Source organism: Grampus griseus, assembly GCF_964374135.1.
Source record: "Grampus griseus genome assembly, chromosome: 11".
Taxonomy (NCBI): Eukaryota; Metazoa; Chordata; class Mammalia; order Artiodactyla; family Delphinidae; genus Grampus; species Grampus griseus.
The window spans coordinates 14,453,503-14,471,782 of record NC_139005.1 but is presented as its reverse complement, the minus strand read 5'-3'; the positions used below and the strand labels follow the sequence as shown (position 1 = coordinate 14,471,782).

Genomic DNA, 18,280 nt, shown 5'->3' with positions numbered 1-18,280 from the left:
CAATTCAAGATTCTGGTTCTCTAATTTTGAAGTAGATTGCAGAAATCTTTTCTTTTAACAAGAACCCCAGGTGATGCTTTTGACACTTGTGGTTGCAGAGTGCACTTTGGTAAACTCTGTATTAGTAACACGAGGGTCATTGTAAAAGAGAGAAGACCCAAGATGATGGAATAATTTGAGTGGGTACCTGAGGATGACAAAGAGAAGGGCAATCAAAGCTCCTCAAAGAAAAGAACTTTAGGGACTTCCCTGGTGGTCCAGTGGTAAGATCCCACATGCCACGGGACAGCTAAGCCCACATGCTACAACTACTGAGCCTGTGCGCCTCAACTAGAGAGCCTGCGTGCCACAAACTACAGAGCCCATGTGCTCTGGAGCCCATGCACCACAACTACAGAGCCCACAGCTAGAGAGAAGCCCGTCCGCCACAACCATAGGTCCCGCATGCTGCAACAATGATCCCGTGTGTCACAACTAAGACCCAACACAGCCAAAAATAAATAAATACATACATAAAAACATTATAATAAAAAAAGAAAAGAATTTTTCTTCATAGGGTAGATCCCAGTAACATTATATACAATGTACCAGGCACTTACTAAGTATGTTTGTTAAATTAATGAATATTTGAAAAGGGCAGAAATAAGTAAGTGAAAGAAAGGAACCAGAAGGCTTTGGATTTAGAATGAGTGACCCAGATGGTGAATTTTGCCATGCTCCTAGTTTGATGGGCAGGAAATATTAAGTTGATGATGCTCGTATGCAATACAGTTGAAATGTGAAGATTTATAAATCTTTAGCTTAAATTTAGTCTTTACTAGATGTCAAATACTATAATAGACATTTTTATATACCTGATCTCATATAATACTTTTAATGTTGGATAAGAGAGTGATGACCTGAAGCATTCACTACCAGAAGTTATAACATTCTAACTTCTGTAACATTGAAAAAATATATATATAATTATATAAATAATAATTTATATAAAATTATATAATTTTAATAATTACAGAAAATTATATATATATAATTTTCATGTATTTCAAATTTGTGCATAGTAATAATTTATGGAATGTAGAAGAAATAGAAAAGAAAAGAAAGCCCCAATCATTACAGGCGTATTTTTTGGTGAATTTTGGTCAATACAATAATATCACTGGTTTCTATTAGGTTTTTAGGAATATGGAAAAAAGATGGAGCTTTTACATATCTTACTGCTGTGGGCAAATTGAAAATATGATGAAAGACTTTTCGATGACAATGACAAGTGCAAATTTACCTGTGCATGTGTAATTGTATCTTTCTTTCAAATTGTTTCTGTAGGCATTAAAATTCAAAATATTAGTTAGAAACAAGAAAATAGGAACTTTAAGGGAAACCCGTGAAAGGAGAGGTTCTGATAAGCATGGTCAGGTAGAGGAATGTGAAGAAGAAGAGGAGGCAGAGCAAGAGGAGGAGGAAAATGAGGCCAAAGGACCAGAACCATCGGATGCTTTTCAAGATGATTTGGAAAAGGAGGCAGAGTCAAAAGGGGCAGTCGGAATTCCACTCTTCAAGAAAAAGGTGAGATGAGGCTTTGCGAAAGCCTTACAAGTGATTGAAAAGTTGTCTTATTGTTTTGTTGAGTAGTTTTAAAACATTTTGGAGGAAACATCTTTTTCCTACTTACAATAACTTCAGTCTATTATTTAAAATTTGTTTGGAAAAAACTAGCAGTGGACAAGAAGTTTTAGAAGTCATCTCTTCCTGTATTAGCTGTTTGTGATTATTTTTTTCTCTACAGCTAACAAATATTATGCCTTCTCATGTATTAGACACTGTGCAGTGTACAAAAGATAGTGTATCTGCTCTGAAGGCGATCATACTGTCAGAGACAAGAAAAGCACTATTTATATTATATAGTATTTTAAGTATACAAGTTAGCATGACAAAGGAAGGTATACATGGTTGCAAGGGATACAAAACTAATTCAGCTGGTTTAAGTAAAATGTGAATTAATTCAATTGGTCCACAGAAATGAAGGGTTTAGGGAAAGGGATTCTAATTTCAGGAATGACTTGGTTGAAGTGTATCAAACAAAGTCCACAGAAATTTCTTTCTCCAACTTTGGCCCTACTTTTCCTATGTTGGTGCAAGCCTTTGCCAAGCTTCAGTTTTACATGCTTTCAGATTCAAATCCAATGGAAGGCCTATCTGTCTCTCAGCTGACCAAACAGATTCTTTTTGTACATTGGCTATGATCCAAGTTGTGCACATCCTTGAGCCACTTACTGTGGGGAATGCAGAGCTCTGGTTAGCCAGGCCCAGTCCACGTTACCGACACTTAAGCACATGGATTGAGCATGCGCAAGAAGTGTTTTCCAAAAAAAAAGAAGAAGAAGAACACTTTGGAAGGGGCTAACAGAAGTGCAAAGGGTATAGATACTGGGCTATAGAAGAGCAATAGAGTACTATACAACAGAAGTTATTCCAAAATGTTAGATCACATTGGAAATATATTTACTCATGACTAAAATTCTTGAATTTGTAGAATTCATGATACTAAACTAAGACCTTTGGGATAAAGGAAATAGAAATAATTGCCATCCTCAATACTTATTACATTAATTGGGATTTTAGGTTTAGGTTGTCTCATAATTGACATTAAATGTTGTCATAATAGAACGTATTCACATTGACCCAATCCAAATAGTTTTTGAGGATATAATCTTGTGAAAAGACTAAAATCATTGATTTGAAAGCGTATTTTCTTTATTGAAAAAATAATTTTTCAAATGATTAGTGCAAATATGTGAAATTATTGCCTTTTTTTTTCACCGCAAAGTTAAAAATAGCTACGGCCCTATCTGATCTTGTTATTTATACTAAAATTGAGAAGTTCAGAAGTTTTCACCATTCAAGACTGTATCAACAATTTAATGAAAGTAACTCTATTGGGGAGTCACAAGCCCGAAAACTTTCAAAGTTGAGAGGTAAGTTCTTATGATTCAAATAGATGAAGTGTTTAAACAAGTTATATTCACTTTTAAGGTGTCAAAATTGATCAATGATGTTTACAAAAGCTATATTCTAGTACAATTTAACATATTTTAAAAAGGGTTATATGCCTCAGGTCGCATTAAGTTTTATTTCACAGAACTCAACCATTATTTTAAGTCATGAAATTTTGATTGAGAATGTCCAGTATGGACACTTTGTTGGGAGGGGCTGTGGTGAGCAGTTTACATGGGAGAGCAGTGGCTACAAGGCTACAGAGGTAGGCAAAGCCAAATTACAAGGAACTTGGACTTTGTCCTACAATCCAAAGTGAGTAGGAAAAGATTGAAATCTCAGGAGTCACATGATCCCCTGTGTGTTTCTGAAAGATGCCTCTGTTAGTGCATAAGGGTGACACCGTCTGCAGGGAGGAGATGGTAAAGGCTGATGGCGGGGAGACTGGAGCCAGGGTGAACTTTGTGGACTCGGTGGGCACTAAGCGGTAGAGTTAAATAGACTGGGAGGCTGTATCTCTAAGGTGAAGAAGAAGGAAAAAATGGTACCCAGGGGCTTCCCTGGTGGCGCGGTGGTTGAGAGTCCGCCCGCCGATGCAGGGGACATGGGTTCGTGCCCCGGTCTGGGAAGATCCCACAGGCCGCGGAGCGACTAGGCCCGTGAGCCATGGCCGCTGAGCCTGCGCGTCCGGAGCCTGTGCTTCACAACGGGAGAGGCCACAACAGTGAGAGGCCCGCATACCGCAAAAAAAAAAAAAAAAATGGTACCCAGGCCAGACTGCCAGATGGCTGTGTACCTGCAGAGGGACCATGTGTCTCTGCATCTTCTTTTCACTGTCTCCTGACTCTACATCTGAGGTGGGTTTATTCTGCTTGGTAGAGCCCGAGACACAACAGGGAAAGAGAATGGGAAGAAGACGCTACCTTCTTCTCAGACTTATATGGCAGGAAATATCATCAACTTAAAAAGGGATGGTCTGTCAGGAGGGGAAATTTTTTCCGTCTATCCTTCTTGAGTTCTTGTGGCTGGACTACTAATAAAACTGACGCAAGTCATATTGACAGGAGAAAAAGAAACAAAATTTAATTCATATAAATGGGACCTAAGAAGTGACCAAAGTCAGCAGGTTTTATACTTTTTAGACAAAGAAACAATAAATTTGTGAGGAATTGACAGGACAAAGAAACTTAGGTTTTGGGTGACCAATTAGTGAAGAATTCAAACAGCGTTGGGGCTTGGGGTAGTAAATTAAAGAAGTCACAAAGTTTGTTTTCACAGTCTTCTCAGCCCTGAATTCCCTGTCTTTGGTGGGAAGGGTGTCCTATGTTCAGACGCAGGGAGTGCATCTTTCACATGAGACATTTATTTCCTGCTTTGAAGGAGACAGAAAGGAGGGATAGAGCGTCCCTCTTGCATTGGCCATTTCTTAAGTCACTTTAATTCAAAATAATCAACATGCCACTGAAGCACATTTTAGGGGCAGCCTACCCTGTGCCTCAACAATTAGCTTAATAATCAGAATCAGGTGACTCTCCATATCCTTTTTAAAATTGCAATCTACCGTCTTATGTAGAAGTGCTATGGCAGAGAAATCAGCACCTGCGACTGACTTGAGAAAAGCTGTTGGCTATTAGGAAATGCAGATTCTGGTATATTTGTTGGTTAACCTCATTTGGCTGGCCATTGGTACCCTAGGGTTTTTTTTTTTTTTGGCCTCTCACTGTTGTGGCCTCTCCCGTTGCAGAGCACAGGCTCGGGATGCGCAGGCCCAGCGGCCATAGCTCACGGGCCCAGCCGCTCTGCGGCATGTGGGATCCTCCCGGACCGGGGCACGAACCTGCATCCCCTGCATCGGCAGGCGGACGGACTCTCAACCACTGCGCCACCAGGGAAGCCCAACCCTAGGGTTTTGAGGCATGCTTTAGCTTATCTCCTCAAACTGCCTATTAGAAAGATCCTATATAGGGCTTTTTTTTTTTTTTTAAATTGAGGCTTGTGACCAAAAGTCAATTCAGTAGATCTAAATGACAGTTAAAAGAATAGAATAGAGCAGAATGGAATGGAATAGAACAAAATGGAATGGAATAGAACAAAATAATAGGATGGAGAAGACGTAGGCAGGAAGAATAAGTTTTGTTTTGTGAAACAATTTTGTGTGTGTGTGTGTGTGTGTGGTGTTGGGTTGTGATATAAAGCATATTTTTTACTGTGAACTATTGTCAACAGAGTTTGAATATGAATGACCTACTTTACTAGCCTCCATTCTTTCAAACTATCGGATGGTTTTTGTTGTTCATGGGGACAGGACATGTGGGCACAGCAAAAGTCGTTATAATTCTCTCACTCTCATCATATTAAACACTTGCTCAAAATCTGAAAAGGGACTGGGTAGTTCAGAGCAGAGTCATAAAATATAGCATCAGCATTTCTTTGGAAAGAGAATAGAATATTTTTCTTGTGCCAAAAGTTAATAGTAAATAATTAATGATTGGGCAAAGATGTTCTGCAAGGATGTCTATCATTAAAAACAATAAACATCATTAAGTTTATAATAGGGAAAAATCAGAAACAGAAATTTTCATATGTGTGAATGCTTTTCAGTTATTTAAAAATAATGTCGGTGAATATTATTGAAATGGAATGATTTTCGTGTTTTCTTAGTAAGTTAAAAACTGGAAGTTTATAAAAGGGAATAAACAATAAGATTCAATTAAAAATAAGTATATACATATGACAAAAGAATGGAAATATATATATACCAAGAGGTTATCAGGGTTATTATTTGAGTGGTGAGATTATATGTTATTTTCTTATTTAATTTTCACATTTCTCATGCTATGTGAAAAAATAGCATGTTTAATTTCTAAATCTCAGAAGTAACAAAATCATGTTAAGGGTCCATAGTGATCATTCATGTTTATCGCTTTGTAGATGAAAAAAATTAAGACCCAGAAGAGTACGTATTTTATCAACAGATAGACATCTAGTTTAGGACTGGATAAGGGATCATGACACTTGGACACACAAAGTGCATTTGTACATGAGTAGCTTCAAAGTGAACGTTTCCTCAAGGAGAGGATAACTTCTAAAATTGAGTGTTAATTAAATTAATTGTAATTACTATTAACTTCAGTAACTGGAATTTTTTACCTGACAGTGCTTCCTAAGGAACAGTTTTTAGGATGAGAGTGGCAATGATTCTGTTCTAGCCTGAAGAGCAAATAGAGTGGACATAGGCAATAACCATTTCTTCCATGACTGGTCACCATATTAGCAGAAATAGTTGTGGGAAAAGGATCTGCTTAGTGAAAGAATAAAAACCTTGGAGAAACATAAAATCTATGTTCAAAAATTTGAGGGGTGTCCAATGGTATATGGTGTAAATTAGTTTTGAATCTTAAGTGATTTAAATAGAATTACTAGAAATGTGTAAAAAATATAAGTAGAAACATAAAGAATATGTATAGAAACTGAAACAGACTCTGTGTGTGTGTGTGTGTGTGTGTGTGTGTGTGTGCTTCAAGTATAGACATTGTCTTCCTTTCCTTGTAAGGAAAACATTTGAAATAATCAGAAGTATTGGGAGATAGCAAGTTCTCTCTCTCTTTTTTTTTTTTGAAGAACAAATACGTTTTATTTTTTAATAACTTTATTTATTTATATATTTTTGGCTGTGTTGGGACTTTATTGCTGCACGCTGGCTTTCTCTAGTTGCAGTGAGCATGGGCTACTTTTCTTTGTGGTGTGCGGGCTTCTCATTGCGGTGGCTTTTCTTGCTGAGGAGCATGGGCTCTAGGAGTGTGGGCTTCAGTAGTTGTGGCACACGGGCTTAGGTGCTCCACGGCATGTGTGATCTTCCTGGACCAAGTCTCGAACCAGTGTCCCCTGCATTGGCAGGTGGGTTCTTAACCACTGTGCCACCAGGGAAGTCCTGCAAGTTCTCTTTCAATGGAGGGATGCAAACAGAAATTGAATGAATTTTGGGGAAAGATACTATGGTGGTTAGAAGGTCAGCTGGAAGCTGAGTTGAGTAACTTTAAGGTCCCTTTCAGCCCTGAGGATCTGTTAAATATTCAACTTGATTAACTTGGATGACATCACATAGTTTTATATGACTTCCGTGCAATTCTTTCCTAATGTGAAAACCAAAGTGAAAAAAACCAAAATGGGTAAAGATACTTTTGTTTTCAAAAATGGATGCATTTTATTTTGGAATTTTATATACTCTATGTCGAAGTGAAGTTAATTTGGATGTGAACAAAAAGAAATATATTATCCAATTGTTTCTTTCTTTGAGTGAATAATTACATAAAATTGTTTAATAAAAATTATTATTAACTTTTCAATAACAGTGAATTACTCTGCCAAACAAAGGCATGAATTTATTTTGATTTTCATGAATTGCAAATATTTCTGCCAGGACAATAGACATCAACATTATTGAAACTGTTGTAGAATTAAATAAATATATAGACATAGTAGTTTATTTGAAATCTTTGAAATGTTTTAATAAATTTCTTTTTTTTAGCCAATGAATTTATTCTTCACACCACGAAGTTCATTACCAGAATATATCCCAAAGCAACAAGAGCAGACTCTTCTAATTTTAATCCTCAAGAATTTTGGAATGTAGGTTGTCAAATGGGTATGTTACATAGGATATTGAGTTTTTTGCAAAAATAAGATAAAATAAATTCATTTTGTGAATTAATAAAAGATTCATGAAAAGAGCTTCCTTTGAAGAATTTTCGAGCCTGGGTGTTTTGGAGTCAAGCAGTGATGAATCAATGGCTTCAAGAGTTGAAGTTAATCCTAAATAGGTTGAAAAGGGTAAATCTAGGTGAGGGTAGAAGCATGGAGGTTAAATTCATGAGGAGTTTGCATGGGAATTGTAGGAATGGGAAAAAGAAACCAAAAAAGAGATGTAAGAGAACAGTGAAGATAGAGTCCTTTGCTTGAAAGATTTGCTAAGGGCCTCTTCAAATCGAGTGGCCTCTGCTTTTTGTACTTTAATCACTTCTGCATTCATAGTATTGAAAAGTAAGACTGCATAGCTTTGTTATTTGTCCTTGACTGACTCTCCTTATTCCAAATTGATCAACTGGTGTACCAGTGGGACTAACCAGTCAGAAAGTGCCAGGTGTTAACCCTTCTGCTGCTCGATTGTGACAAGGCTCATAGGTTTTCAGAGAGGGAGGGGGCGGGATCAGGATGCTGGGGAGGGCAGTGGGGGGTAGATGGTGGTACTGCATATAGTGGCTGTTTACCAGCCTATACGGAGTTGTTTCTGTATTTTAACGACAATTACTGCTCTGCCTGTTCCTCGCTTTCTCCTCAAGTGATTACAGTACCTCTTTAGACCTGAAAGTTTATGATACAGTTGGTGTCTTCCCTTCCAGCATTTAACGACTGATTTTCTTTACTCTCATATTTCCTGAATGTTTTCTGACATGTACATTGCTATTCTATAATCTATGCTGTATGCCATTTTGATTTTTTAACTCAAAGCTGTAAAATAATTTGCAGATTAAATTTTGAAACTCACCTTCATATGTTAACAAAGACATGGCAAAAGGAAAGGTTTAAAAATCATGACTTATTTGGCAAATGCTTGCTCTTAAAATGTTCAAAGATATATAATCCATGATTAGGTTTCAGTAAACTGTTCAGTTGCGTTTCTTTAGATATACCCTCTGTTTCCTGACAATGTCAAAATACTCTTTTTCCCTCACAGTGGCCTTAAATTTCCAGACCCCTGGTCTGCCTATGGATCTTCAAAATGGGAAATTTTTGGATAATGGTGGTTCTGGATATATTTTGAAACCACACTTCCTAAGAGATAGTAAAACAAAGTTTAATCCAAATAAAGCACTAATGGACAGTAATCCAGTCATACTTATGATAAGGGTAAGATTCATTACTTTTTCTTTTACCTGTATTGGTTATGATATAAGCTAGATAGTATGCATTAATATTTTTAGTTCTATTGATTTTCTTTAATGCCTTTTAAATTTCTGTTAATCTTTTCAGGTAATGTAGGTGGGTGGTATTTCAGCATCCTTCCATATCTGAAAAATGTCTTTCTGTTGCCTTTTTGCATGAATGAAAAAATTGCATAGTTCTAATTTAGAGGAACTAGTCTAGTTGTTCTAGTTGTTGTTCTAGTGAGAAGATGGGGTGTTTCAGCCACTTTCTCAGATCCCTTCCTAATCCACACAAATCTCATTGATGTGCTTCTGTGGATTTCTTCTTTCCTTTTTAATCTATATGCAAGCGATTCTTTCTCACTTTCATTTGTGGGTGAGAAAGAATTTCTTAATCCTTATCTCAAACTAAACATCCTCCTTGTATTCTTTTATACACATTCACATTATACACATTCACTGTTTCAACCCCAAACAATGCTCAAATCTGACCTCATTTTTGGACTATAAAGGCTTATTTTTAATAGCCTACTTAGCCTCCTTACCAATATTCTGTCAAACTTAAAATATTAAAGCCTGAACATCCCTTCCTCGTCAAATCTACTTCTAGTTTATTTAAGTCTCAGTGAACTGAGTCAAATTCCTTGACTCAATTAATTCAGGCAAGAAAAGTGGAGCTATTCTTGTCTTCCACATCTCCTTCACTTCCCATGTCCAATCCATTTCTAAGTTCTGTAGATCTCACTTTAAATGTCTTCCTTATCCATCCCCTTGATCTGATGTCATTTGTTACTGTCTTTTTTTTTTTTAGGAATCTGTTACCTGTCATCACCTCCATTCCTTTGGCTTCCTAAGGGGTTTTCAGGGAGCCTTGTCTCAGTTGTCCTGGTCCATCTTCCACAAGTCAACCAGAGAGATTTTGCTGCAGTGCTAATCTTATCATGCCTACTTAATATTTATTTGTGTCTCCTGATCGTTTTCTTAGTCTGGCTTTGTCCTACTCCTCTAGCCTCATCTCTCACTTCTTCCAGCCTTTCAACCCATTCCGAAACTGTATGGAAGCCTTCTTTTTTGTCCATAATGACTCTTCTATGTATTGCATATGCTATTTCCTTTGATTGGACTACTCTTCCATCCTTCATCTGCCTATTGCATTCTGAATCATTTTTCAATACTTTAAGTGTCACTTCTTTTTGGAAGCTTTTTCCTGTGCTTCTTTTGAAGTTTTCTTCTGTTTTTCCATAACACCCTATACATGCATACATTACGGCACTTACCACACTGTAAATTATAATTATCTACTTGTTATACTTGTCTTTCTCCCCCCACTTGTCTGAGGGTCCTTTAAGGATAAGGACTGTGTTTTGTTCAACCCTTATCCACAGTAACTGACACAAAGTATATGCTCAATACATGTAGGTTAATTGAATGAATGATTTCTTTTTCAAGTTGAGAATACTAAAGAGAATATATGTGCTCTTTTATTGAGAAAGTGAAGATGGAGGATAGCTGGTATGCATAGATGTTTACAAATGCCGCCTGTTTGTATTCTGAGAGGTCTCATGTAGGGGTGTAAGTGACATGGTGTGAAGGAGGCAGGGTTGATGATTTTCCTGGGAAGCTGCTGCCACAGCCATGTGTGTCTCCCCTCTTGTTCTGATTGTTCTAGGAGCTTTGTGATTACATTATGACTTGCACAAATGGTGGAGAGTATGATTTGGGAATAAAAAGGCCTAGTTTTGCCATTAGCTTTCTTATGTCCTTGATGAAGCCATTTAACATTTCTGGTTTACTCTTTGTCAACTGTAAACAGAGAACTTTGGATTAAATCAGTTATTTTCAAGCTTATAAAAACTAAGGTATCATTTTCTAAGTTTAAAATCTCGTGTATAAGACCAATAGATGAAAACAGAACTATCTGGTTGACCACTAAGGGTTTTCTGTTTGACATCCATCCTCTGCAGAGGCCCATGGAAGGGCTTTGTGAATCAGAGTGTACAAATTATTTGAACAATAAATCTCTAAATTCTATTTCAGTGTGCACCTTCTCCATACTGATAAGGGTTTATTACCTGGAGGGCCTATATTCAGCTGATAGGCTCTGCTATCAGTGTGCTAGTTTTTCACAGTCAATGTTCTTTCAAGTTACCTTGATATCTAATTATGCTTATTGATCAATGCCCGTTCCATACTGGTTGTTAAATATTTGCACAGTTACTCTGGTTTCTAGCTGATGCCATAATTTGTGGATGTAGGAAGGAAAAAATTACACACTGGCACTTTTTTCTTTTCTTTTCCTTCTATTTTCACAACAATTATTTACTTGTTCCTCTTTATTATAATCTTCAGAAATTGAAATCATGTCTCAATTTTTTACATTAGTACACTCTATGAACTAGTATACTTCAAATACTGTTGTTTTTTTTTAATTCGGACTTTGTTCCTTAAAGTAAAACAAATCTGTGCTTCAACAATTAGCTTGACTAATAGAAGACTAAATAAAACTATTATTAGTTACTTTGTTAAGCATTTTCTGCTATCCGGTCCCTAATATATATATGAAATAATTGATTTTGTCAAACTCAGGTTACTTATGATAATATGGAAAGTGATGGGTAAGGTAAAATTTCATGATAAATTATCCAAACATATAAATTATACTGTCAGAGAATGCTATCATAGGAAATTATGTGGTGTTTTTTCTTATATTTCAGAAGTTGTATTTATATTTTACCATATTTTTGTTGTATATATACAATATGAATTTGAAAAGAGTTCATGTTTTTGGAGCGACTCAGCCTGAATTACAGTAGAAGGGAATCATAACAATGCTTTTAAAATAAAAATATTTGTTGGACCATCAATCTTGGAGAATGTGGATTCTATTATAATCACATATTGGTAAAATGGAATAATTTAGACATGTTCCTGGTGTTCATCTATTGATATTTGAGGATAAAAGAGTTAAAATTAATAATTGGCACTATTTTCTACTTTGTTTGTTTGTTTTTTTGGTGGGAAATGACTTAGTCAATCATGATTTTTGGAAAACCTATTTTATTTTGAAATTAAGCAGTGGTGCAGTTTGACATTCTGCTCAATTCTTGAATTCCCTTATTTTTGTGCAGCTCATCAGTGGGATCCAGTTGCCTCCCAGTTGTCATTCATCATCTAACAAAGCTGACACATTAGTGATTATAGAAATTTTGGGAGTTCCAAATGATCAAATGAAACAGCAGAGTCGTGTAATTAAAAAAAATGGTGAGCTCCTAATATATTTTATCGAACATTTATTAGACTTCTTGTTGAAAAGCTTAAAAATTATATATTGATAGAGTTTTGATACATTTTTATTATTCATAAGGAAAAGGTTTTGCATTATGTTCAAGATGACCAAAGTGTTATATGCAGCAAAAACAATTTGACAATGACTTAATGTTGGCGAGATGTATTTTCAGATTACAGATACAAAAATGTATCTGACCTGAAAAATTAGTGGGTTTTCCATTTTTACTTCCTTTTTATGTTTCCTTGTATGACTGAATTAAGAGTGACATTTTGATAGCTGCAAATCTACTTAGCTTCTAGCCTCTGTGTAAAATAAAGAACTTATGATTTCTCTGATACCGCATGTTACATAGTTTTACTTCACTACTTGAATTATTTTAGATCAGAGGTCTGTGGCTTCTGACTCAGGCTAAGGATGCCATAGAAACTTACTCGTACAGTATTTGGATAAAAAATTCAGTCATTTTTGCCAGAAGAGAAATGTAGGAATGGAAGAAATGACTTTGGTAAGATTTTCAGTGTTCCAGCATCCCATGATAGTTTAGGTAATACAGTACTGACATTGTTATTTCTTCTCTGAAGTTGAAATCATGAAAGAAATTAGAAAAGTATAGATTCTTGGGGTTGACTCTTAGAATCACCTGGGAAGAGAGCTTGCAACTGATCCTTTGAGTCTAGAATCTTCTATGAGTGGATATTCCCAAAATATAGTGGACTTCATTTCAGAGTCTGGAAATATGCTCCAGGCTAAATGGCACAGAGAGAGAAGCAGGTGCAGTCTCAGTAGACTTCTTCTTCTTTGGTGATAATACCCCCCCCCACAAATGTCCAATGTTCAACTCCTCCCAAATCCAGAATATTCCTCCAGCATGGCCCCTAGTGCAAAAGGCATGAAAAAAGGTTTGGGAAGTTTTGCTACCTCATCCTGTGTTATCAGTGGGAAGGGATATTAGTGATGACTTCCTGCCTTATTTGGCACCCCTTAGAGTTGAAATGGCAGTGTCAAGAAATGGTAACTGCTATCAGGAAGCTTCTAGTAACCTATCCCTTGTTTTCTCCATCCCCTTACTTGAATCTTCATGACAAAATGCACAGAACATTTATTTATTCAATGCACCCCTTATATAATACTGTGATTCTAGCTCCCGTTAGAAATTCGATTGCATCCCTGGGTTTTATGAGAATATCCCTACAGAAATTCAGTTTGGTTCATCAGACATTACTGGGCCCATTATATTAAAAGCCTGGTTCTAAGTATCAAAAAAACTTCAAATCTCTGTTTATTAACTGCATTCTTATGTATGCCCCAACTAATTCTATTGTAGATAGTTTACAGTTCAGTGTGGAATTAAATATAAGTAAAACTGTTATGAAAAAGTCATTAGTGCTTTAAAGAAAGTGCAGAGAATTGTATGGAAGGGACAAATTTTGAGATGGTTCTTGGCAAATGAGTAGAATTTTTATAGAGATTGAGGATAAGGGAACTTTTTTCTTTTTCTTTTCTTTCTTTTTTTTTTTTTTTTTTTTGGCCATGCTGAGAGGCTTGCATGATCTTAGTTCCCTGATCAGGGATTGAACCTGGGCCATGGCAGTGAAAGAGCCAAATCCTAATCATTGGGTGGCCAGGGAATTCCCAAGGATAAGGAAATTTAAGGCAAAAGTAATAATATGAGTGCTAAAACATGGAGAAAACAAAATTCAAACATGTTAGGGAAGAGTAAAGAAGTTCAAATGCAATGTACTTAAGAAAGATTAGTGTGAGATAAAATGAGAAATTTACATTGGGTATGGTCATGGAAAATAGTGAAAGCCATGATAAGGTAGTAGAAACTTTCTTTTCTGAATAAAATTAAAACTTTTAAACAGGGATACAAAACACTAAGAGAGTTGAGCGTTCCAGAGATCATTTCTGCAGAGTAGAGAGGACGAAGTGTATGAGAGAGAGATGAGAAATACAGAATAGAGTTAGATGTGATCTCATGGTTAGAGCATGTAGAAGTTAGGTCCTAAACAAGGGCTGTGGCATCAGAAAAGGAATGGAGGATGCATGTGAGGAAGACTAACAAGACTAAGGGTGTAGATAACTGGACAGGAGGGATTCTGAGATCACTTAACTACTAGGGTAATCGTAGGGTAATGAAAGACATGAGAGTCTGGGAGGAAAACGATCACATTTGGGTAAGGTGGGGAAGTGATTTTTAACTCTATTTGTAACTAAGCAAATGTGATATTCTGGTTTATTATTTATTTATTTATTTTATTTTGACACTAAAAGGACTTTCATATATGTCTATATATGATTGTGTGTGTGTGTGTGTGTGTGTGTGTGTGTGTGTGTGTATGAAAGAGTGAAAGAGAGTTGGAGAGAAGGAGGGTTGGAGGAGGAAGAATAAATTAGTGTAAGAATTTCGGGGAGACATTTTTCAGTGTCTATAAAGAACTGACTCTTAAACCTGCAACTATACTCTGTTGAATTATTTCTTTTCTTAGGGCAAGGTAGGATGGTTATTATTTCAGTGTGAGTCAATTTGTTTAATATTTTTACAGGCATAGACTGCATTCTGGATTGCTTCCTAGTAAATGTGCACTTGTGACTACAGATGCACCATAGAAAACATAGATATGGTATAATTAGTCATAAATGCTTCAATACTTCTTGAAATGTAACTCAAAGGACAGATCTATTGAAGTAGTAGGTGTAGCATTGCCTTTGTACAATGAAAAGTAATACATTATTTTTCTCTGAACTTTTGAGTTTTTATTAAATAAGAGTATATATTTGATCTGGATGTGAATTTCTTGATTCCATTCAGTTATGCTTAATTTTTATCTGATTTGGGTCACATTGTGATACAATTTGGATTTCTTGTTTGGCAAGAGAGTGTTTGGGATAATCTGTTTTGCTAAGGACATAAATTACTCATCGACTTTGTATTTTTTTTTAACATCTTTATTGGAGTATAATTGCTTTACAATGGTGTGTTAGTTTCTGCTTTATAACAAAGTGAATCAGCTGTATGTATACATATATCCCCATATCTCTTCCCTCTTGGGTCTCCCTCCCTCCCACCCTCCCTATCCCGCCCCTCTAGGTGGTCACAAAGCACCGAGCTGATCTCCCTGTGCTATGTGCCTTCCCACTAGCTATCTACTTTACATTTGGTAGTGTATATATGTCCATGCCTCTCTCTCACTTCGTCCCAGCTTACCCTTCACCCTCCCCGTGTCCTCATCATCTTGTTTTGATGAAGCTCAATGAGTTGAAATTAAATAGAAGTAGTTCATGTTTATGGGGAGATTATATCAGACAGGTTGGGTTAGATCAAACAACCCATACAAAGATACCACAAATTTAGTTCTAACTCATGCTTACCCAGTGTCTTAGTTCAGGCTGCTTCAGCAGCAACAAAAACAGACTGGTTGGCTTAAAACATAGGAATTTATTTTCTCACAGTTCTAGAGGTTAGAAATCCACATTCAGCTGAGTCTTGACTTTGAGATGGAGATCCCTGGGAGATTTTTGCCGCTTAATATTATGTGGCGCTGGGAGGTCTCTGGTGGACAATGTCCTGACCCTGGCTCTCACACCTCAGAGGCACAGGCCTGACACCCTGCCAGAGCACTGACCTGTCCACCACACGGCTCAGAATAAAAGGGAAAAAGAAAGAAAGAAAGAAAGAAAAATAAAATAAAATAAAATAAGGTTATTACAATAAAAAATAATTATTAAAAAAATTTAAAAAGTAATTAAAAAAAGAAAGAAAGAAAGAAAAAAGAGAGCCACCAAACCAAAAAACAAATCCCCCAGTGATAACAAGTGCTAAAAACTATACTAAAAAAAAAAAAGAAAAAAAGAAAAAGGGCAGACAGAACCCTAGGACAAATGGTAAAAGCAAAGCTATACAGACAAAGTCACACACAGACGCATACACATACACACTCACAAACAGAGAAAAAGAAAAAAAAATATATGTCATTGCTCCCAAAGTCCACCTCCTCAATTTGGGATGATTCGTTGTCTATTCAGGTATTCCACAGATGCAGGTACATCAAGTTGATTGTGGAGCTTTAATCTGCTGCTCCTGAGGCTGCTGGGAGAGATTTCCCTTTCTCTTCTTTGTTCTCACAGCTCCCGGGGTTCAGCTTTGGATTTGGCCCTGCCTTTACATGTAGGTTGCCTGAGGGCGTCTGTTCCCTTTTGGGAGGTCTGAGTTCTTCTGCCAGCGTTCAGTAGGTGTTCTGTATGGGTTGTTTCCACATGTAGATGTATTTCTGATATATTTGTGGGGAGGAAGGTGATCTCTAGTCTTACTCTTCTGCCATCTTGAAGCTCCTCCTTGACTTTGGATTTTAAAATGAGCAGTTAGTCAAAAGAAGGATCAGGAGCTGACTTGAGAGCAGACATTAGTGAGCTCTCATTCCAACAACTGTCTATAGAGCTCTTCTTATGATAGGACCTGATATAGAAAAATGATGTTATTTAACTTCCTCATGTGTCAGTGTCTTTGTTAATAAAATGCTGGAACACAACAGTCATATTGTATAATAGTGAAACGTTTCCATTCTGAAATCAGACTCCATTTGTTTGACTTCCTGCCCAAGCACTTAATGGCTATTTATGTGAAAGCCTTCGGAGGTTATGTAACATCTTTGTGGCTCAGTTTTCTCATCTGTAAATGTGCATAGAAATAACCCTGATAGGGTTTTTGTGAGGATTAAATGAGATTACCTGCTTAAAGTTTTTAGAATATTGCCCAGAAATTGTAGACACCTAATAAGTGTTATTATTGTCATTATTATTCCTTTGTCATTGGATGCATTAAAAATTTAAGTGCTTTAAACCCCAAGCTTTTATTATTACTATTAAAAGTGTTGAAAATAAGAATTTTAGAGAACAGATATTATGCATTTTTCTCTAGGGATGGTGTTTGATTTTTTTTGGTTGTATCTCTTTCTTTATATTTCAGCTTTTAGTCCAAGATGGAATGAAACATTCACATTTATTATTCAGGTGCCAGAATTGGCATTGATACGTTTTGTTGTTGAAAATCAAGGTTTAATAGCGGGAAATGAATTTCTTGGGCAATATACTCTACCAGTTCTATGCATGAACAAAGGTAATATTCCTAAAAGTAAGATGATTGTGCTAATGTTTATATATAATTGGAGTTTACCAAAGACACGCTTTTATATACCAAATAGCTCTCTCCATGACAGTCAGATGTAAAGGAAAATTTATGTATTGACACATATTTTCTCCCAGTGGAATTACAGAAATGTGTTCTGATACAGAAGGTGGGGTTGGGGAGTGGGATTTCTAGGAAGACTAATTAGACAAACTTGGCTTGTATGAGAATTTCTCTACATGGACATAGCTCTGTTGTTTCAGTTAAGAGTAGGCATGACTACCGTGAAGGAATGAAGGATGGGAACTGCACGGAAGGGAGAAGCAGTGAGTCCTTCTTCCCACCTGAGGAGATACTGGGAGCACAAGGCTCTCTTTTCTTGAGTCTTTCCAGGGCTGCCTTGCAGTTACCTTTCAGGGGTGACTTACACTGTGCTCCCAATTCTATCCTTATTTTTACTTTTCTACCACCATCTGAGATATACCTAGGAAACAGTCTTTCTGAAGCAGAAGGGTGGTGGCTAATTTTGGAGATGCTGCACTTTGAGGGAGGAGAAGTGTGAGCTGTGTGGTGTTTAGTAGGAAGTCGGGATAGAAACGTCAAATATTTTACTTTGGGGGAAAATTAATATATGGGATGTAATATAACTACTTAGTCCTAGCTTTTATATGTGCTTACTGTATTATTTCTCAGGAGCACTACTGGGGCCACTGTTGATGAATTTATTTTTATTGTTCTCATCAAATGTGATTCTTTTTGCAGGTTACCGTCGTGTTCCTCTGTTTTCCAAAATGGGTGAGAGTCTTGAGCCTGCTTCCCTGTTTATCTATGTTTGGTATGTCAGATAGCAACTAATGGTGCCGGACACGGTGTTAGCTGTACATCGCAATAAAACAGCCAGAATGGGTGTCCATATTTTTCCCCTTTTTTTCTAACATGAAGCAAAAT

General features: G+C 36.6%; 1 protein-coding gene across 1 annotated transcript in view; it reads left to right on the top strand.

Annotated features, from left to right (window-relative positions):
- Positions 1-18,180, top strand: part of PLCZ1 (phospholipase C zeta 1) — a gene marked incomplete at both ends in the record, with an annotated part of 41,588 nt that extends 23,408 nt beyond the window's left edge. The window contains 7 exons of the mRNA XM_082666329.1: positions 1,327-1,566; positions 2,828-2,975; positions 7,523-7,639; positions 8,729-8,901; positions 12,047-12,179; positions 17,174-17,323; positions 18,095-18,180. Of these exons, the coding sequence (XP_082522455.1) occupies positions 1,327-1,566; positions 2,828-2,975; positions 7,523-7,639; positions 8,729-8,901; positions 12,047-12,179; positions 17,174-17,323; positions 18,095-18,180 (1,047 nt within the window). The remainder of the gene's footprint in view (positions 1-1,326; positions 1,567-2,827; positions 2,976-7,522; positions 7,640-8,728; positions 8,902-12,046; positions 12,180-17,173; positions 17,324-18,094) is intronic.
- Positions 18,181-18,280: the final 100 nt, after the last annotated feature.